This window comes from Gossypium hirsutum, chromosome D05 (genome assembly GCF_007990345.1).
Source record: "Gossypium hirsutum isolate 1008001.06 chromosome D05, Gossypium_hirsutum_v2.1, whole genome shotgun sequence".
Classification (NCBI taxonomy): domain Eukaryota; kingdom Viridiplantae; phylum Streptophyta; class Magnoliopsida; order Malvales; family Malvaceae; genus Gossypium; species Gossypium hirsutum.
The window spans coordinates 56,143,547-56,166,363 of record NC_053441.1 but is presented as its reverse complement, the minus strand read 5'-3'; the positions used below and the strand labels follow the sequence as shown (position 1 = coordinate 56,166,363).

The following is a 22,817-nucleotide window of genomic DNA, read 5'->3' as shown; positions in this document are numbered from 1 at the left end:
TATGAGTTATAGTTTATATGGTTAGAATCCTTAATGAGTCTATTTTTATAAGAAACAAGCTAAAACATCATCCGAATTCTGTAAAATGAGATAATTAATTTTTAGTGAAGAGTGGTCGGAACTGTCAGACAGCGAAACAGGGGAAACTTTAAAGAATAAACTGTACTATTTGGCTGAACCAAAAATTATGAAAATTTTATGGTATGAAGATATGTGAGTCTAGTTTCAGGGAAAATTAACAGATCTTAATTTGGAGCTCTGTAGCTCCAGATAAAAATAATTTAGTGACTCTGACTCGGATAAACAGCTTTGAATATACATGTTAGTGAATATTGAAATTATGGTTAATGTTGTTTAAGTGTGTTATACACATTAAGGATGTGGAATGGAGAGGAGGAGGAGGAAAATTGGGAAATATATGAATGATTCGTGTATAAATGGTCATATGTTTGATTATAACTCATAAACGATGAAATATGAATGATGCTTATTTTTGTGCATTATTGGTCATGGTTTCAGCTCATGTGTGAAAATAAAGTTTCATAGTATGTGTGTATGGTATATTCAGTATATGATTTGGCATGAAATAATACCATGAATGGTTTATGAATTAACACATGTTGGTAAGCCTGATATATGAATAAATGATCAAATTGAGCGGAACGCCGGATTTGAGTACTTCTGATCAAGTGATAAAGTGATAAGTGGTAGCTTTAGCTACACTTATCTGATCAAGTGACAAGTGGAAAGTGATAAGTAATAGCTTCGGCTATACTTATCTGATCAAGTGATAAAGTGATAAGTGATAGCTTCGGCTATACTTATCTGATCAAGTGACAAGTGGAAAGTGATAAGTAATAGCTTCGGCTATACTTATCTGATCAAGTAATAAAGTGATAAGTGATAGCTTCGGCTATACTTATCTGATCAAGTGACAAGTGAAAAGTGATAAGTGATAGCTTCGGCTATACTTATCTGATCAAGAGACAAAGTGATAAGTGATAGCTTTAGCTACACTTATCTGATCAAGAGACAAAGTGATAAGTGGCTGCACTTATCTGATCAAGAAACAAAGTGATAAGTGGCTACACTTATCTGATCAAGAAACAAAGTGATAGGTGGCTACACTTATCTGATCAGGGACAAGTGATAAGTGATCATACGTAAGACCATAGTTATACTATGGCAAAGTGAAAGTGAAGTACTCAATTTTCCGTGACCGTTCCCTAATTTGATTAAGGATGGTAAGTGACAAATGGGCCCAAAAGAATTAAAGTAAATGGATAAGTGGTAGTGTATTTATATCAGGACGATGTTGTTATTCAAACTAAAGTGATATTTTCATTGCTAAATTGAGAATTTCATAAATGTGTTATTGAATGGTATAATCAATAAACATTGAGTTAAATGGTAAATACGTATTAGTTTTGAATTTGATGTCATTGAATTGTACGTGAATTAAATGGAAATTTCTAGTGATATGATTTAAATTATGAGCATGAGAAATTGCGAATTGAATGAAATGGAAATGAAGCATTAAATTGCATGAGTATGTATCGGGTCTCGCAGGCCCTAATTATTATGATTATAATATTTTGAGGATATATTGTGAAAAGTTATAGAAACATGTTAATTATTTTGAAAGTTTTAATTTTGATGAAATTTTATAACTCGGTTAAATACGTTTACAAGTGTATGTGTTTTGGTAATGCCTCGTACCCTATTCCGGTGTTGGATACGGGTAAGGGGTGTTACAATTTTCCACTTCCCTTCATCAATCAAATGCTCGAGCGATTAGCTAGTAAGACCTATTATTGTTGTCTCGATGGGTACTCGAGATTTTTCCAAATTCCGGTGGCTCCGGAGGATCAAGACAAAATAACTTTCACATGCCCCTTTAGAATGTTTGCGTATAGACGAATGTCGTTTGGACTCTGTAATGCTCCAGCCACTTTTCAGAGATGCATGGTGAGCATATTCTCCGATTATGTCGAGAAAATCATTGAAGTCTTTATGGATGCCTTCACGGTATACGGTAACTCTTTTAACAAATGTCACGATAATCTTGCTAAAATATTACAAAGATGCCTAGAATTTAATCTTGTTTTAAATTACAAAAAATGCCACTTCATGGTTGACAAAGGATTAATTTTAGGTCATTTAGTTTCCTCGGAAGGAATTGAGGTCAAAAAGGTAAAAACGGATATTATTAACTCGTTACCTTACCCCATATTTGTGAGGAAAGTTCGTTCGTTTCATGGCCATGTAGGATTTTATAGACGATTTATTAAAGACTTCTCAAAAATCGCGCAACTTCTTTGCAGTCTATTACAAAAGGATAAATTTGAATTTGACCAGACTTGTAAAGATACATTTGACGTGCTGAAGTAAAAATTAGTCTCCGCTCCCATAGTGCAACCACTAAATTGGAACTTGCCATTCGAAATCATGTGTGACGCAAGTGACCGAAGTGTGAGAGCTGTTCTTGGCCAAAGAATAGGGAAAGAGCCTCATGTTATCTACTATACTTCGAAGACTTTGGATGCTGCCCAAAGCAATTACACAACCACTGAGAAAGAATTATTAGCTGTTGTGTTTGCTTTAGACAAATTTAGATCTTACCTATTGGGAACTAAGATGATTATTTTTTCTAATAATGCAGTTTTGAAATATTTAATAAGGAAGAAAGAAGCAAAACCTCGACTGATTAGGTGGATTCTACTCCTACAAAAATTCGATTTTAAAATTTGGGATAAAAAGGGATGTGAAAACTTAGTAGCTGACCATCTGAGCCGATTATCGATCCCAGTAGATGACACACCATTGAAAGACAACTTCCTAGATGAAAACCTATTTTTAGCAAATGCGGTTCATCCTTGGTACGCAGACATAGTGAATTACCTAGTTACATGTATTGTTCCTTCAGAATTACCAAAGTCTAAAAAAGATAAGATAAAAAAGGATGCTCGATATTACATTTGGGATGATCCTTACCTTTGGAAGCATTGCTCCGATCAGGTAATTCGACGGTGTGTAGCAAAAATAGAGGTACAGTCTATCTTAACCTTTTGTCATTCCTATGCATGTGGAGGACACTTTGGACCTAAACGCACCGCACATAAAATTTTCGAATGTGAACTATTTTGGCCAAACATATTTCGTGATGCCTTTTTATTCTGCAAAACCTGTGAAAGGTGCCAAAAATTTGGCAACCTGAGTCGTCGAAATGAGATGCCCCTTACTCCTATTCATATTTGCAAAATTTTTGATGTATGGGGCATCGATTTTATGAGTCATTTCGTTTATTCTTTCGGTAATTTTTATATACTCTTAGCTATTGATTACATGTCTAAGTGGATAGAGGCGAAGGGTACTTGCAATGATAATGCTAAGACCGTAGTTGACTTTCTTAAAAGTTCTATATTTTCTAGGTATGACACTCCACGAGCACTAATCAGTGACAGAGGAACTCATTGTTGCAATAAACTTGTAAGTGCACTTATGGATAAATATAGAGTGATTCAACGAATTGCCACTGCTTACCATCCACAAACAAACAGGCAAGCTGAAGTGCCAAATCGAGAAATCAAGTTTATTTTGGAAAAGGCTGTTAAACCTAACAGAAAGGATTGGAGTATGAGACTAAATGACGCACTTTGGGCTTATCGGACAGCTTACAGGGGACCGATAGACATGTCACCTTACCGACTCATTTTTGGTAAACCGTGCCATCTCCCGGTCGAATTGGAGCATAAGACGTTTTGGGTAGTTAAGTAGTGTAATATGGAGATGGAGTCTGTAGGAAGGTGTCAGAAGTTGGACATCCAAGAGCTCGAGGAAATTAGAAATGATGCATATGAAAATGCTCTAGTTTATAAAGAAAAGATGAAGGAGTTTCATGATAAGTTAATCACTAGGAAGCAGTTTTCAATAGGACAAAAAGTTCTCCTATACGACTCCACCTTAAAAATTTTCACTGGTAAGCTTCGATCCAAATGGATAGGTCCATTTACTATTACTAATTTATTCTTGAATGGTGCAGTAGAAATTCAAAGCGAAGAAACCCAGAAGTGCTTCAAGGTGAATGGACAACGACTGAAACCCTTTTATGAGAATTTTCAAACACACACAATTGAGGAGATTGATCTCGAGGAGCCCAGAACTTGAATAATAGGTCGTCGAGCTAACGACATTAAACATAGCGCTGTTCAGAGGCGACCCAAAATTTTCCTTTATGCAAATAAAATTCTTGGAAGGTAAAAAGGAAAGTGAAAATGCATGTCTAGGATCGGTTCTGTCTAAGGAAAGACTTTGTACTTAAGAATGTCCATTGTGACTCACCTCTCTTTCCTGGGAATTGCCCTAGTGCATTTATGATGACTATTTTACTAAATCTCATAATCTTGGTTTTTAATAATTTATTTCTTGAATATTTAAACATAACATTAGCTAAGCTATAAATTTGAGAAATAAAAAAAAAAAATATTTTATTTTATTTTTATTTTTTCTTCCTTCTATTTTATTTTCTTTTGTAGGTAAACCTTCCAAGACAAAATTTAAGCCCCCACTTCTGTCAAAACTCAATTGACCCGAATCGAGAGGACTCGACTCTTTATGCACCTTAGTGACAGACGTTCTCACACACCTACAAGGCAACCCTCAATGACATTGAAATACATGGGGAATTTCTTTTTCTTTTCCCTACTTACCTTTACTTTTTATACTTTAATTGAATTTAATTACATTGGGACAATGTAAAATAAGTAAGGGGAAGGGAACATATATTTCTATTTTGCTTATCTGTTGTCGTTGTTTTTGCATGTTTTTTGTTAAAGGTAAAATTTTTCTTTTGATAAATTGGGATGATACACTTATGGTTTGACCTATTTAGCTATTTAGTTCTTTACACATAAAGCCTAGACTTACTGGGTAAGAAATTTTTTCAGGAATTATGAGTTTGCTTGATTGCTACCTTATGTCACATGTCAATTTTCTGCCTTCTCATGAAAAAAAAGAAAAAAAGAGAGAATAAATAATAATACTCCTCTGATACGAATGTTAAGAGTAACAAGAACATGATGCTTGGATTGTCATCATGTCTCGCGTAAAAAAATTCGAAAATGTCCTAAGTACACAAAAAAATAAAAATAAAATGAGGGGTAGGTCTATCAAGTTCTAATAAATTCTGAAATATATTTTCTTATTTCTTAGGCTAGGTTCTTTGAGATATTAATATGTAATGACTAAATTGTTGAATTGTGCAAACCATGGGGGTCAAGTCCTATTATGGAGGAAATTTGTATTCCTTTTGCAGATACATACAAAATGCTAGAGGACTAGCATGAGCTAAGTAGGGGGATTTGATTAAATGCTGAAGTTACCTATTTTATGTAATTAAATTGGTCAATTTGTGAGAATGCACCACTGATTTTTCCATGTTTATATTGAATTTTATACAGGGGTGCAATTTGGGGCTAAATAGAAGAAAAAGGAAGCGATTGGATTAGATTGAAGGAAGGAGCAAAGAAGGAGGGCCAAAATGGAATTTTGAAAAGTTTTCATTGGCTAAAATTTTCTGATTGACTTAGTAAAAGATTATGTAGGGATTTATTTTGATCACAGGAATATTTTTCCTTGATTTTATGCACTTTCTATGTGTAGTGCCTTTTAATTAGGAAAGTTGGCTCAAAGCCACTAGTATAAATAGGTGCTATTATGTTCATTTGAGAATCAAGTTTTTTTTTCATGATCAAGCTTTCATCTTTTAAATACAATATTTCTTTCCTTCTTGCAAATTTATTTGCTGTCATTAGTTCTTAATATTTTTCCATTTATTAATTTCCAGCTTTGGAAATATAACACTAGCAGCCAAACCTTGCGTCACCCACACCCACCCACCTAAATTTCTTTTTCATTTATCCAACCTCTCCAGATATGCCCAACTCCAACATGCCCCAAACTTTAGTCAACTAAACCCATTTCAGCTTTAGGTTGGTGTTAACCCTATCAAAGACCCAGTTACGAACCCGAACAATTTAACTCCTAATTTTTAGTATTTATTATTTCTCTGGATTAAGAGTATGATTTTGTCAACTCACAAAGTCGAATCAACACTAAGTCAAAAAGGACGTCGTTTGAGTTAGTGTGGTTCGACGTACAGTTGGAATTCCGAAAGGATCGATTGTCTAATCGGTTTTCCATGAACACATTGGCGTGCTAAGCATTTGGTCTTGGGTACTAATTTTTAATTAATTTTAATCCAGTTGATATTAGTTAAAAAAATAAACTTTTATAGGTAGGTTTTTAATAATATTTCTTAATATTTAAATATAATGAAATAAATTAAATATGATTTTTAGATTTATTTTTAGAATTAAAAAATAAATCTATTGTTAAATAATTATTTTATTATTAAATATAAAATGTTAAATTATTTAAATATGTTATGAATATCTTATTAACTGGATGTCCATCATGATCAAGATAAGGTTTTAATGTACTTTAAATTCTAATAGTTATTAGAATTAGATCTCTACTTCTTTTATACTTCTTATGCCTATAAATAGAGACTCTGATGAAGCATTGTAATCATCATTTTGATCAATAAAGTACATCCTATATTGCTTTCATATTTTCTTTGTTCTTTATTCTCTCCATCTCTCTTTATTTTATAACACGTTATCAGCACGATTCTTTTTTATTTTATAATACGGTCACTCCAAATCTGTTGCTCAAGTTGTTGTTGATTGCCTTCTAAAGCTATTGCAATTGCAGTCTTCAATTAAGGCCTATGCACTATGGGTAATCATTAGAGCCTTTAACCACTCAAATCTTTAGGTATATTTTACTATGATTTATTTATTATATCATGTTTATTATAATTGGAGATTAATCATGACAACATGAATAGATGGATTTTGATTTGAAATCCATGCATGTTTGCTATGGTGATTATGAAATAAAGAATCAATGGAGACGTTTAAAAGTCTGTCCTACTAGATTTGTTTCATTCCCCAAAGTGAACGCAAACATAAAAAATATATAATCATGAACCAATAAAAGCGAGAACATAGTAATAAATAAGAGAACAATGAGAGTTCTCAAGATAACTCTTTAAAGGGTAAAGATAACTTATGTTATCAATGTGATATAAAAGATTATTGACCACATATGTGGTATATGACTAAATATTTTGTTTCTGTTAATATTCTTTGAAGAAGGATATGTGATATGAGAATGTAGTAATGAATTTTATCATTACAGATAGAAAATATTTATCTTATTTGGCACTGAAACAAACAAATATTATTACAATATTTGATAGTATAAAATTAGTTGAAAGCTCTAGAAGAGCTAATATATTAATATCTTGTGATGGTTATAAATTCATTGATTTTAAAGGATATTTATAATGGATCTTATATTAAGATTGTGAATGAGGAAAATATTATATTTCATATGAATCACTATTGCTATAAATATCTATTTTGAAAGGATGAAAAAGAGAGGATTGGGTTATTAATTTATATTTATTTTATAATCTTTGTAATCTTCTTTTGTCATCATCCCCATGAAGGGGTTAAAAGCAAAATATTTGATTGTGAAAGATCTATATAAGCAATAAAATATGATAATTCTATCTAAAGCTCGTTATAGTTGGATAAACCTAAAGGTGCAAAAAAAAAGAATATTTGAAGATTTTGGCATATTCCTTGAAACAAATATTGCATATAATTATTTGGAAATTATATTTATTTTATTGACTTAGTGACATTATAATATTCACATTGATTTAGACATTTCTAGTAGTAAATGTCATAATATCACTTATATGTGGATACAAAGTAAAATGAATGATAATGAAATTATTAATTTGTTACAATTTAGTACAATTGAAACACATGTTAAAGTAAACCAAAAGTTTACTGATACAAATACATTTACTACTTGGAGTGACCAGATAGACGATCATGGATCATATATGATGCGAAAATTAATTAAGAATTCATATGAACATTCATTAAAGAACCAGAAGATTTTTTAATTTAAAAGAATTCTCATATGTTGCTTGTTCTCAAAGAAAACTGATTGTTAGAAACTTACTAGCTAAAGTTGATATTTAATGTCTTATATTTCTGAAATGAATATGGGTGCATTCATCCACCATATGGATAGTTTTGATATTATATGATTTTGATAGATGCATCTACAAAATAATCACATATATGTTGCAACCTGTCGTTTGCAAGATTGTTTGTTTAAATAATTAATTTCTATCATGCAATTAAGACAATTCATCTTGGTAATACTGATGAGTTTATATCTCAATCTTTTATTGATTGAGTCTGAAAAACTTTTGTAAAATTTTGCGCATGATGGTTTAGAAAAATTATTGATTGAACACCTCTGATTAATGTCTAAACCATGACTTATGAGAACTAAACTTCCTATTTCAACATGAGATTATGTTGATTTACGTGTTGTACGCATCAAGCCAATAGGTTATAAATACTCCCCATTACAATTGGTTTTTGATTAAGAGCTAAATATTTCTCATCTTTGAATTTTTGTATGTGCGTATATGTTCCAATTGCTCCATCACAATGCACAAAGATGAGTGAATCCTCAAAGAAAGTTGGGAATATATTAATTACAAGTTTCTTTATATTATTAGATGTTTTGAATGTATTCAAGATTCAATTATGACATGATTTGTGATAACATTGATTTGATAGTTTTCCCGACATTAAGGGGTGAGAAATAATTAAAATAGATGATGTATTAAAAGAATTAGATAAATAACATGCAAATCAGTTTACAATAGATTATAAATAAATAAAAAACTTGAAACAAATGATAATAAAAGAGTATATAAAAAATAAAAAAATGGATCAAGGATGATACTAGAATCGGATCAGAATTGAAGCTATAAATAAGTAAAAGTCATTAAGGGTCGAGGTAGAACGCACTTTAACAGTGAGGGACTAATTGAGAAAATATTCCCAGCACTCATGTGCTGTGTTTCAATGCGGACTAAAATGAAACGCTTGAAAAATATGCGACCAAATTAAAAAAAAATCAAAATGGGACCATATTGCATTAAGACGCCAAAGAGGAGGGACCTCGCGTGAAAATATACCCTTTATTGCAGAAACGCGCGGATCCTGAGGGTAGAAGGGTCAGTTTGCGGGTCAGGGCCAAAACGACATAGTTTTGGCACCTGATCCCTAGTTGCAAAACGGCGTCGTTTTACTTAGTGCATTTAAACAAAAAAAATTTCATTCCAGCCTCTGTTTGTTTTTTTTTTAAGTTTCAAAATCTCTCCCCTTATTTTTAAACACCCGATCCTTGGGTTTCCTAGCCCCTGGCGCGCCACCGCCGCGGCCACAAAGACCGGTGGCTGGCGATGGAGGAGAGACCCTCTGCCGGCACGGTCACGGCCAACTCCGGTGAGTTTCCCTTCCCATTATTTTTTGCTTTTTGATTTTTTATTATAGTTATTCAAAATAGATTTGCAAAAGAAGGAAAAAAATAAAATAAGATAAAACAAATAAATAACTAAAAGAAAAAAAAACAAGAAAACAAAGAGGCCGAATAAAAAAAATGCTTCTTCTGCTGTCTGTTTCTATTAACTACCATTATTACCCGCGTGCTTCTTTGTTTGTTGTTGCATTCAATTCTTTGCAGATGTCAGACGAGCGTGGTGATGTGCGGTAGTGGTGGCGTGCGTGGGAGGAGCGGCGGCGCAAAGAGGTTTGGGGACTAGGGTTTGTTGTGCCTTTCTGCCGAAAATGTTAATGTTGTGGGCTTAGGTTGGGGTTAGTTTTGGGCTATTAGGTTTTAATTTGTATTTGGGTTTGGGTCACATGGGCCTGCTGTAATGTGGACTTTTTATTCATTTTTGGTTTATTTTGTTTATTTTTATCTGTCTTGGGCCGGGGCCAAAATTTGGGCCTTACAGTATAATTTCCTTAATTATAGTTAGTAGGCTTTTTATTGGTCAATTTTGGATTTTGCTAATAGAAAACTAAAATATTCATTAAAAAAATGGTTGGTTTGCATTTAATTACATATTTCTTAAGTTAGGCATTTAAAATATTGACTTTGATTGGCATTTTATGTAGATATTTTATAATTTTCTAAAGTCAATTTTTAAAAATTGGCTTACTTCACATTTATGATGTTATTTTATTCAAATAATTTTAATGAATTTGTGATGCGTAATTTTCATATAAAATTTAATTGTAATTTAATTTTTACAATTTAATTGCAAGCTCTGTATGTTAGAGATTTTAGCTCCAAATGGTGGCAGATATTGGATTGAAATAAGATGTGAGAGATTTGGAAGAATTGTGGATATATTCATAGCAGAAAAGATCGAAGGTGATACGATTTATTCATTATATAGATAAAAGGTTGGCAAGAGCAAACCACAAACATCAACACCAAATGAAGGAAGACAAACACGAGTACAACATATATCTCAGACCATTTGACACGGCTAACTAATTGTAGTAATATGAACTTATGCAGTTGGATACGAAGCTTTCATGGCGATACCACATAAGCCACCTTGCCTTTCCACATTCCTTTGAATCTTCATATACCCATTTTCACCCCATCTTTGTCCCCATGAATTCTTAATCAGCCAATAGTTTAAACCTTCTTCACTTGTCCCATATCCAACAATGGTGACTGCATGGTTGAGAGAATTTCCACAATCTCCTGTAAACACTCCACCACTGTACAAATGAAAGTCTCGTTCATAGCCGTCAAGTGCAACCGAGACCGGTTGATTCACGACGGCCTTAAGCAATGCTTCTTCGTCGTTTTTAGGCACCATTGATAGCCACTGATGGTGGCAACTTCGTTTATCTGTGTGTCGCAAGTTTCTTGCATTTCTTTATATGGGTAGCTTTCTTCAGAGGTTATTCCTTGGTTTTGGCTAATGTAATCGAAAGCATTCATCATCCATCCTCCTTTGCAACCTTGGTTTCCTCCATTTCTGCTGCAATCCAACAGTTGTTGCTCAGATAATGGGATTAATTTACTAGTGTTGATTTTGATTAACCCTTCAACGGTTGCCACTGCTGAAAATGCCCAACAACATCCTGCAAAGTAAACTAACAAATAACCCTTTTCAAGTATTAGTGAATAAATAAATGCTTGGGGGGAGCAATATATATAATTATTTTAAAATTTTAATTAATTTTAGTGTTACGTATCAACTGGAAACTAACTCAGTTGTGAAATTATTAAAATACGCTCATAACACCAATTTAATTATATGTATTATCGAGACTTGCCACATTGACCCTGATTCTTAATATGAGTAACGGCATTTTGGTCCCTCCAATCGAAGTTTGTCGGAGCGTTTGAGTAGTTTTCATACATAAAGATGTTGATTCGAACAATGTGGAATTGTTCGGCATCTTGTATCCAGTGTGAGTTGCAATGAATTCATTCTGTGTCATGTCTGCAAATTCATTGGGGCCTAACTTAAAACTCCTATTTCCGCCATTGTTTAAGCTCTCAATATATTCCAAGTTGTCTTTGAATATATTAAGACGCTTCTCCTTCTCCAATTGGCTCTCATATTTTCGACTGAAATCAACCATCCATTGCTCATGTTTGTCAACAATGGTGCTTTCAAGAATTGTTCGACACATGGCAAGAGATTCCAATGTCCCAAGAATTAAAAACAAAAACACATGGATTAAACTCATCATTTTTTTTTTTTTGCAATACAAGCAGAGATACTTCACTAATTTAAGGGCTTTTTTCTTTGCTAATTGCTAAGTTGTGAGGAACTAGCACTCAATGAACGTATATATATACTGCAAAAAAATTATTGAAATAAATATTTTTTAATTAAGTCATCTTACGAAAATTCAACTAAAATGCCAATCAAGTCTTTTTTTTTAAAAAAAAAAAGAAGAAAAGTATTTTTTTTCTTAGCAAAATCCAAATTTGACAAATAAAAACTCTGTTCACAATATAATATGAAAGAGAAAATTGTAATCTTTCTAATTGATGAACCCTACTCACAATATTTTCTATTTTTCTTTCTCTTGAATTGAAAATCGATTTTAGGAAAACACCCAAAGTTCACATTATGTTAATTACTACTACATATTTTCACTTTTTGACCTTCTAATCTCTATTATTTTGTTAGAATTGTAACTTTGTGAAATTATATACACCTTAATTATTTTAATAAGATTATGTTTTGTAATATAATTAGGGGAACGTAAGATTATGAGTGTAATATTAAATTCTCTTGTTTGGTTCATCTAGATAGAATATAAGATTCAAATGATTGATTTACAGAATATATATAAGATTATCTAGAAACACATTTTATTAAATTTTTTATTTCAATTTATATACTAATAAATATATTATATTTAAATAAATTTATAAATCATAATTATAATAATTAATGAACGTATATATATACTACAAAAAAAACTATTGAAATAATTTTTTTAATTAAGTCATCTTATCAGAATTCAACTAAAACGCCAATCAAGTCATTTTTGTTTTTCAGAAAAAAGAAAAGTATTTGCAAGTCATCTTATCAGAATTCAACTAAAATGCCAATCAAGTCATATTTTATTCAACCTCTAACTTAATTTCCACTATTTTTGATGATTTTTAAAAATTAGGCTACTGCTGCTGCCCAAAACTATTTAGTGCAGTATGTTGATTTGCAAGTTTATAACACCCTTATTTCTTTTCTCTATAATTTTTCGTATCATTTTCTCTTATTTCTCTTATTTCTAGACAACAAGCAATTTTGACTTTTCGCCGAAGCCTATTTTTTGCATTTTGGGTATACACCTGGTATCGATTCATTGTGCAAAGTAACTCGAGCCTTCAGAAACCTATATTTGACCAATATATCCCTTAATTAATCACTTGATTCATCAATCAACCAAATATCGTCAACATAAAACTCGAGAAACTAAACTAACGATGATTCAAAAACTTACCGCGACTAATCCGATAACCAGTCGCCTCCACACACTGGAATATCCGCTTAAAACCTTTGAACAACACCTAAACGGGAGTAAAACGAACACTTTGTTAATTACCTAATCGAAATACGATAACTAAGGGGAAAATTCCACTTACTGAAACAGATGAAGTCTAAAGTTGCACCCAAAGAGATGACTCGTAAAAAAAATATAGAAACGAAAAGAGAGGGGAAAGAGAAGAAACAAGATTCGGCCAAAGGGGAGCAAAAACCAAAAGTGAACAAGAAGGGAGAAAACACGGCAGAGAAACAAAAGTCTAACGTCAGAAAATTTGTTGGGAAAAGAAAAAATAGAAAATAGAAAACTGATAAAGAGAAAATCTTATTTTAATAACTTCTCCCTAATTATCTCCTAAAAACACTCCCTATTAACCCACTAAAACACAACTACTTAGCAGTCCAATTTAATTTGAACTCCACCACGCCACACACCTCAAACACTACCACTCCGCTTAACCACCAGACCAGTAGCCCCATTCTGATAAATTTTTATCAGCAATCAAATAAAAGCCTACTGAATAATACCAAAATTTGCCCAAGCGAAGGCTTGAACTTGGGACCTCCCAAACAGTTCTAGAACTCATAACCACTAAAGCTGACAGATATTTGTGTCATATTTTCACAATAACAAAATTAAAAATTTTGGGGTATTACACTCCTTTACTATCTCCCAACTTTTTCTAGAAAGCACAGGATAAAACAGTCCGATCTAGGTGCTTTCGATTAATCACAATTCCATACTGCCTCTTTAATCTCATCTATAAAAAAATGGTGGCTCCAGTTTCAAAGCCTTCTCCTAATTTAGCTTTCTAAAATTCAGTTCCAAGTTCATTCTCCACTTCCTCACTAGGCAATTAAAATAATTTTTGAAAAAATTGTACTGTCTCTCTTTCATCTCCTTAGGTTCACTGCACCAATGACTCCCTATTTTCAATCTATCTACCATATTCCTTTTAGCTTTGATCTTCACTGCTCTATGGAAAAAGTTGAATTAGTATCCCCTTTTTTTAACCATGTAATCCTTGATTTTTGATGCCAAACTGATTCTTTAAATTTAATTGCTTCTCAAAGTTCAGTATTTAACTTTTTTAATTCCTCCATCTCTAACTTAGTCAGTTCTCTATGTTCACTAGCTTCATCGATCTCCTTAATCCTATCTTCACTTTCTGTAATTCATTTTTCCAATGCATTGTAGCATCCAAAGGAGAAGGGAAGAGCGGTAGTGGTGAATATTAAATAAAAAATAGAGCATTATTGGCTAAATGGAGCTGGAGATTTGCGATCGAGAAAAATGTGTTATGGCAAAAAGTTATCCTAGCGAAGTATGGTTTGAGCTTGCAACAGTGGTGATTTAGGACGACTTGTACAAAAGATATGTCGATTGTTTGGAGAGGTATTATGAAGCTTTTTGTTGGTGGGTTAGGAATAGAAGGATGACGATGTTTTGGGTAGACATATGGTGTAGTAATTGTCCACTAAAATTGGAATTTCTAAGGCTGTTTCACTTAGCAAGATAAAAAGGAGGTACAGTAGCAGATTACTCAAGAAATAATGGATTTAACAGAGTAAAGTGGAGCGAACTCTTTACTAGATCCTTATTGGAAAGAGAGGAAGAGATGCTTCGTAGATTGGAGGATAAAGTGAGTAGCACGGAGTTAGTTCCTGGGTGGACGATCGGCTTTGTTGGGTACACGATAGTAATGGGGAATTTATCATAAGGAAGTGTGCTACATTATTGATAATAGATGGAGGGGATGATATAAATTTTTCTTTTGAAAAAATATGGAAATTAAAGGTACCACCGAAAGTGGGAAGCTTTCTTTGGATGCTCGCTATTGATAGAATTCCTACAAAGGAATTTCTTGTCAAAAGAGGGGTGAAACTTCAAAACATCTCGGTCGGTTGCCCATGATTTGAAACGGTTCCGGATCATTTGTTCTTCAAATGCAAATTTATTGAAGGATTTTGATATAAAATTTTCAATTGGTGGAAGGTTGAATGGGAATCGATAGAAGGATTTGATGAATTATACTCATTGTGTTATAATATGAAATTGGCTAGAATCTAGAAAAGCTTATGGTTGATATCAATTTCGATAGCCTGTTGGACAGTATGGTTGGCAAGAAATGGACTTGTCTTTGAAAGAAAAATGATGACCATGGAAACTTTGATTTTTCAATCAAAGATGAGGGCATTATTGTGGATAAGGTCTATCTATGATGATTTATTGATGTAGGAGAGCTCTTGGTGGATTTGTTCGAACAAGTGCAAGATAGACACAATTAAATCCAGATCATCCTCATCAATAAGGTGCCCTCTTCCGCAAGGATGTTTAAAGTTCAATGTATGTGGGATAGCAAATGAGGATAGTGCAGGTTGTGGAGGTGTTTTGAGAGATATGGACGGTGTTGCAAGAGCTCTATTTTCAGGTCCTATTGTAGCAAATGATGCTGATTCGACAGAGGCAGGAGCGGTGCTTTTAGCATTGGAAGTATTTATATCTCTGGAATGGAAGATAAATGACTCACTGTTTGTAGAAATTGGTTCTAAAGTGGTGTTCAACTGGTGTGCAAACAAGTCGATGAGACCATTGTCACCACAATTAACATTTGCAGATATTGAGAGGAAAATTGAGAAGGTAGGTAGTTTTGTATTTTTTATGGCAGAAAAAAAAGGAAATGAAATGGCTTCAAACTTGGCGATAGCAGGTATAAATCGTGGAGACATGTTTAAAGCTAGGTGGTGAGCATTAGAATTGATGTCAAACGTCAATTTTCAATTGTTGAAAACGTTACATTATGGGACGCTGTAAATTTGAACTTTAAAATGTTGTTCTTGTTGTATTTACAACCGGTCAATTCGAGTGAAGAAAAACAAATATTTAGTAGGCTTTTAGTCAATTTGGATTTTGCTAATAGAAAACTAAAATATTCATTAAAAAAATGGTTGGTTGGAATTTAATTTAGATATTTCTTAAGTTAGGCAATTAAAATATTGACTTGATTGGCATTTTATGTAGATATTTCATAAGTTTCTAAAGTCAATTTTTAAAAATTCGCTTACTTCGCATTTTATGATGATATTTTATTCAAATATTTTTAATGAATATGAAATGTGAGTTTTGCTATTAAATTTTGGATTGTGTTAATACGAAAATTAAAAAAAAATACGAAAATTAAAAATGATGAAATTAAAGAGTTTTAATAGCGATTTCTCTCTATGTTGAGATTCTTGCTCCACATGTTGGCAAATATTGGATTGAAATAATAAGTGAGAGATTTGGCCGACTTGTGGATATATTCATAGTAAAAAAACTGAAGATGATACGATTTTTGTAAATGAATGAGAGTTTCATACAAAAACAAGTTAATAATTGAGTGATTAATTATGTAATTTATCTTAATTATTGTTGACAAACATGAGGAACGAATTATTTTTATTTAAGAAATTATACTCATCAAATTCAAATCACCATTTTGTTTAAAATTTTAAAATATTTTTTTAATAAAAGAAAAACAATTGCCAAATAGTTGTTTCTATATACATAACTATCAAACTTTTTGGAAGCTTTTTTTTTTAATAAATAATCATTTATTCATTATATAGATAAAAGGTTGGCAAGAGTGCAAGACTCATAGTTCCAAACAAACCACAAACATCAACACCAAATGAAAGGAAGAAAAACACGAGTACAACATATATCTTAGACCATTTGACACGGCTAACTAATTGTAGTAATATGAACTTATGCTATTGGATACGAAGCTTTCATGGCGATACCACATAAGCCACCTTTCCTTTCCACATTCCTTTGAATCTTCATATACCCATTTTCACCCCAACTTTGTCCCCATGAATTCTTAATCAGCCAATAGTTTAAACCTTCTTCACTTGTCCCATATCCAACAATGGTGACTGCATGGGTGAGAGAATTTCCACAATCTCCTTTAAACACTCCACCATTGTAAAACCGAAAGTCTCGTCCATGGCCTTCAAGTGCAACTGAGACCGGTTGATTCGTGACGGCTTTAAGCAATGCTTCTTCGTCGTTTTTAGGCACCATTTGATAGCCACTGATGGTGGCAACTTCGTTTATCTGTGTGTCGCAAGTTTCTTGCATTTCTTTATATGGGTAGCTTTCTTCAGAGGTTATTCCTTGGTTTTGGCTAATGTAATCGAAAGCATTCATCATCCATCCTCCTTCGCAACCTTGGTTTCCTCCATTTCTGCTGCAATCCAACAGTTGTTGCTCAGATAATGGGATTAATTTACCAGTTTTGATTTTGATTAACCCTTCAACGGCTGCCACTGCTGAAAATGCCCAACAACATCCTGCAAAGTAAACCAACAAATAACCCTTTTCAAGTATTAGTGAATAAATAAATGCTTGGGGGAGCAGTATATATAATTATTTTAAATTTTTAATTAATTTTAGTGTTACGTATCAACTGAAAACTAACTCGGTTGTGAAATTATTAAAATACTCTCGTAACACCAATTTAATCTAGAGTTTTATGGGTTTATATATATTATGGAGACTTACCACATTGGCCCTGATTCTTAATATGAGTAACGGCATTTTGGTCCCTCCAATCGAAGCTTTTCGGAGCGTTTGAGTAGTTTTCATACATAAACGGTGTTGATTCCAACAATGTGGGATTGTTCTGCATCTTGTATCCAGTGTGAGTTGCAATGAATTCATCCTGTGTCATGTCTGCAAATTCATTGAGGCCTAACTTAAAACTCCTATTTCCGCCATTGTTGAAGCTCTCAATATATTCCAAGTTGTCTTTGAATATATTAAGACGCTTCTCCTTCTCTAATTTGCTCTCATATTTTCGACTGAAATCAACCATCCATTGCTCATGTTTGTCAACAATGGTGCTTTCAAGAATTGTTCGACACATGGCAAGAGATACCAATGTCCCAAGAATTAAAAACAAAAACACATGGATTAAACTCATCATTTGTTTTTTTTTTTTTTGCAATACAAGCAGAGATACTTCACTAATTTAAGGGCTTTTTTCTTTGCTAATTGCTAAGTTGTGAAGAACTAGCACTCAATGAACGTATATATATACTACAAAAAAATTATTGAAATAAATATTTTTTTAATTAAGTCATCGTATGAAAATTCAACTAAAATGCCAGTCAAGTCTATTTTTTTTTAAAAAAAAGAAGAAAAGTATTTTTTTTCTTAGCAAAATCCAAATTTGACCAATAAAAACTCTGCTCACAATATAATATGAAAGAGAAAATTGTAATCTTTCTAATTGATGAACCCTACTCACAATATTTTCTATTTTTCTTTCTCTTGAATTGAAAATCTATTTTAGGAAAACACCCAAAGTTCACATTATGTTAATTACTACTACATATTTTCATTTTTTGACCTTCTAATCTCTATTATTTTGTTAGAATTATAACTTTGTGAAATTATATACACCTTAATTATTTTAATAAGATTATGTTTTGTAATATAATTAGGCGAACGTAAGATGATATAAGATTATTTAAAAACACAGTTTTGATCACGTGGCAATCTTCCTCTTCCCATATAACAGCAGGGGGAAAGGGACATACACGTTTGAGTCATCAATTAAAAAATCAGAAAAGATTCCTTTCTTTCTCTCTCTCGTTCTACTTTGTTTTCTTCTTTATTTTTTTGGCTATTCTTCATATATTTCAATTTATCCCATACCAGATGGATGGGATTAGCATGCATAAGCATAGATTGATTATAGTAAAAAAACCCAAATATCGCCACCAAATCATAAATACAATCAAACAAGGAAAAACGTTGTTTTCCAATTATATATTCACTTCTATTTTGGTATTTGAATTACCAAAAACACTCTGCCAAATAAAAAAAAAAACTTAAAACCTAGTAATGAAATTTAGAAAACAAAATAAAACAACTAAAAAAATACTGTGATAGATGATGGGAGATTAATAGAAGAGAGATTTGCATGTATGGATCTATAGGTTTTGGTGGGCTTTTAGGACAAACTGACCAAAAAAATTGAAAGAGAAGGTGGTGATTAAGCTTTGGAGAGGAAGATACTTGAGAGAAAGAGATGACCAAAGAAAAAAAGAAGAAGAGAGAACTAGATAGAACTCCAGAGAAGAGAAAGAGATAAAGTTTATCGATGATGGGTAAAGGCTTCGGATTAAAGAAGCAAGGTTGAGGATGGGAGGAAGCAGAGATATCTAGAAAGCTCGGTTTGATGCTAAAAAATGAAACCAATGGTCGTTTTTTTCCTTAATTTTGTTGTTTTCAAGTGTCAAAAAATCTGGGGCTAGTCTAGAAAGTTCTTATTCTTTGTAGCTTTGGGAGGCAATCTAGTCTTGGGCTGGGTTAGAGTTATTGCTTTATTTATGTTTTGTGTGTTTTTCGGAGTACTTTGGGCAGCCCAAGGGTTTGGTCTTGGGTACTAATTTTTAATTAATTTTAATCCAGTTGATATTATTTTAAAAAAATAAACTTTTATAGGTAGGTTTTTAATAATATTTCTTAATATTTAAATATAATAAAATAAATTTAAATATATTTTTAGATTTATTTTTAAAAATAAAAAATTAAATTTATTGTTAAATAATTTTTTTATTATTAAATATAAAATGTTAAATTATTTAAATCGGTTTTGAATATCTTATTAATTGGATGTCTGTCATGATCAATATAAGGTTTTAATGTTCTTTAAATTTTAATAGTTATTAGAATTAGATCTCTACTTCTTTTATACTTCTTATGCCTATAAATAGAGACTCTGATGAAGCATTGTAATCATCCTTTTGATCAATAAATTACTTCCTATATTGCTTTCATATTTTCTTTGTTCTTTATTCTCTCCATCTCTCTTTATTTTATAACACGTTATTAGCACGGTTCTTTTTTATTGTATAATACGGTCACTCCAAATCTGTTGCTCAAGTTGTTGTTGATTGCCTTCTAAAGCTATTGCAATTGCAGTCTTCACTTAAGGCCTGTGCACTATGGGTAATCATTAGAGCCTTTAACCACTCAAATCTTCAGGTATATTTTACTATGAATTATTTATTATATCATGTTTATTATAATTGGAGATTAATCATGATAACATGAATAGATGGATTTTGATTTGAAATCCATGCATGTTTGCGATGGTGATTATGAAATAAAGAATCAATGGAGACGTTTAAAAGTCTGTCCTACTAGATTTGTTTCATTCCCCAAAGTGAATGCAAACATAAAAAATATATAATCATGAACCACTAAAAGCGAGAACATAGTAATAAATAAGAGAACAAAGTTCTCAATATAACTTTTCAAAAGGTAAAGATAACTTATGTTATTAATGTGATATCAAAGATTATTGACCACATATGTGGCATATGCCTATATATTTTGTTTCTGTTAATATTCTTTGAAGAATGATATGAGAATGTAGTAATGAATTCTATCATTACAGATAGAAAATATTTATCTTATTTGGTACTGAAACAAACAAATATTATTCTAATATTTGATAGTATAAAATTAGTTGAAAGCTCTAGAAGAGCTAATATATTAATATCTTGTGATGGTTAATTCATTGATTTTAAAGGATATTTATAATGGATCTTATATTGAGATTGTGAATGAGGAAAATATTATATTTCATATGAATCACTATTGCTATAAATATCTATTTTGAAAGGATGAAAAATAGAGGATTGAGTTATTAATTTATATTTATTTTATAATCTTTGTAATCTTCTTTTGTTATCATCCCGAGGAAGGGGTTAAAAGCAAAATATTTGACTATGAAAGATCTATATGAGCAATAAAATATGATAATTCTATCTAAAGCTCGTTATGGTTGGGTGCACCTGAAGTTGCAAAAAAAAAAAGATATTTGAAGATTTTGGCATATTCCTTGAAACGAATATTGCATATAATTATTTGGAAATTATATTTATTTTGTTGACTTAGTGACATTATAATATTCACATTGATTTAGACATTTCTAGTAGTAAATGTCATAATATCACTTATATGTGGATACAAAGTAAAATGAATGATAATGAAATTATTAATTTGTTACAATTTAGTACAATTGAAACACATGTTAAAGTAAACCAGAAGTTTACTGATACAAATACATTTACTACTTGGAGTGACCAGATAGACCATCATGGATTTTGAACATTTATTAAAGAACCAGAAGATTCTTTAATTTAAAAGAACTCTCATATGTTGATTATTCTCAAAGAAAATTGATTGTTAGAAACTTACTAGCTAAAGTTGATTTTTAATGTCTTGTATTTTTTAAATGAATATTGGCACATTCATCCACCATGTGGATGGTTTTGATATTATATGATTTTGATAGATGCATCTACAAAATAATCACATATGTGTTGCAACCTGTCATTTGCAAGATTATTTGTTTAAATAATTAATTTCTATTATGCAATTAAGACAATTCATCTTGCTAATACTGATGAGTTTATATCTCAATCTTTTATTGATCGAGTCTGAAAAACATTTGTAAAATTTTGCTCATAATGGTTTAGAGAAATTATTCATTGAACACCTCTGATTAATGTCTAAACCATGACTTATGAGAACTAAACTTCCTATTTCAACATGAGATTATGTTGATTTACATATTGTACGCATCAAGCCAATAAGTTATAAATACTCCCCATTACAATTGGTTTTTGATCAAGAGCTAAATATTTCTCATCTTTGAATTTTTGTATGTGCGTATATGTTTCATTTGCTTCACTACAATGCACAAAGATGAGTAAATCCTTAAAGAAAGTTGGGAATATATTAATTACAAGTGGGTCTCAGCATCCAATTTAATTTATTCAAGTTTTTCTTTAAAGAAGATTATATGTTAAAATCTTTTCAAATTTTCGACATTAGGACGTTAATCAATCAATTCGGTACCAATTTTGGCATTATGAGGGTGCTAATTCTTCCTTGTACATAACCGACTCCCAAACCCATATTTCTGAATTTCTCAGACCAAAAGCGTTGTTTTAATAAATCCAAACCGTTTATTAAAAATAACCGTTTACGAGGTGACCCGATCACACCTCACAAAAAAAGATTGGTGGCAACTCCTATTTTTGTTTTCGTTTTCAAAAAAAAGATTGTGGATACATTCATAGCAGAAAAGATCGAAGGTGATACAATATTTGTAAATGATTTTTTTAAATAAATAATCATTTATTCATTTATATAGATAAAAGGTTGGCAAGAGTGCAAGACTCATAGTTCCGAACAGACCGCAAACATCAACATATATCTTAGATATTTCTTAAAAAATCTAAAATATTCATTAAAAAAAATGTGTGGTTTACATTTAATTTATATATTTCTTAAGTTAGGCAATTAAATTATTGACTTTGATTGGCATTTTATGTAGATATTTCATAATTTTGTAAAGTCAATTTTTAAAAATTGGCTTACTTCGCATTTATGATGTTATTTTATTCAAATAAATATAATGAATGTGAGATGCGTAATTTTGATATAAAATTTAATTGCAAGCTCTGTATGTTAGAGATTTTAGCTCCAAATGGTGGCAGATATTGGATTGAAATAAGATGTGAGAGATTTGGAAGAATTGTGGATATATTCATAGCAGAAAAGATCGAAGGTGATACGATTTATTCATTATATAGATAAAAGGTTGGCAAGAGCAAACCACAAACATCAACACCAAATGAAAGGAAGAAAAACACGAGTACAACATATATCTTAGACCATTTGACACGGCTAACTAATTGTAGTAATATGAAC

General features: G+C 31.7%; 2 protein-coding genes and 1 pseudogene across 2 annotated transcripts; 1 reads left to right on the top strand and 2 right to left on the bottom strand.

Annotated features, from left to right (window-relative positions):
* Positions 1 to 3,783: 3,783 nt before the first annotated feature.
* Positions 3,784 to 4,167, top strand: LOC121217223 (uncharacterized). The gene is made up of 2 exons (XM_041092748.1): positions 3,784 to 3,979; positions 4,043 to 4,167. The coding sequence occupies exons 1-2, from the start codon at positions 3,784 to 3,786 to the stop codon at positions 4,165 to 4,167; spliced, it is 321 nt and encodes a 106-aa protein (XP_040948682.1).
* Positions 4,168 to 10,491: 6,324 nt separating this feature from the next.
* On the bottom strand, positions 10,492 to 11,768 carry LOC121217222 (ervatamin-B-like; annotated as a pseudogene).
* A 4,852-nt stretch (positions 11,769 to 16,620) lies between these two features.
* On the bottom strand, positions 16,621 to 18,069 carry LOC107904043 (ervatamin-B). Its single transcript, XM_016830312.2, has 2 exons — positions 17,583 to 18,069; positions 16,621 to 17,371 (listed from the first exon to the last, which is right to left on the bottom strand). Exons 1-2 carry the CDS (start codon positions 18,004 to 18,006, stop codon positions 16,785 to 16,787), a joined length of 1,011 nt encoding a protein of 336 aa, XP_016685801.1. The 5' UTR covers positions 18,007 to 18,069; the 3' UTR covers positions 16,621 to 16,784.
* Between the last annotated feature and the right edge of the window lie 4,748 nt (positions 18,070 to 22,817).

Bases quoted from the DNA above. Each gene is read 5' to 3' on its own strand.
- LOC107904043 (XM_016830312.2), bottom strand. From the start codon at position 18,006: ATGATGAGTTTAATCCATGTGTTTTTGTTTTTAATTCTTGGGACATTG. The intron at 17,372-17,582 runs GTAAGTCTCCAT...TTTACTTTGCAG, and splicing joins TAAGAATCAGGGCCAATGTG to GATGTTGTTGGGCATTTTCA.
- LOC121217223 (XM_041092748.1), top strand. From the start codon at position 3,784: ATGGAGATGGAGTCTGTAGGAAGGTGTCAGAAGTTGGACATCCAAGAG. The intron at 3,980-4,042 runs GTAAGCTTCGAT...TGAATGGTGCAG, and splicing joins CACCTTAAAAATTTTCACTG to TAGAAATTCAAAGCGAAGAA.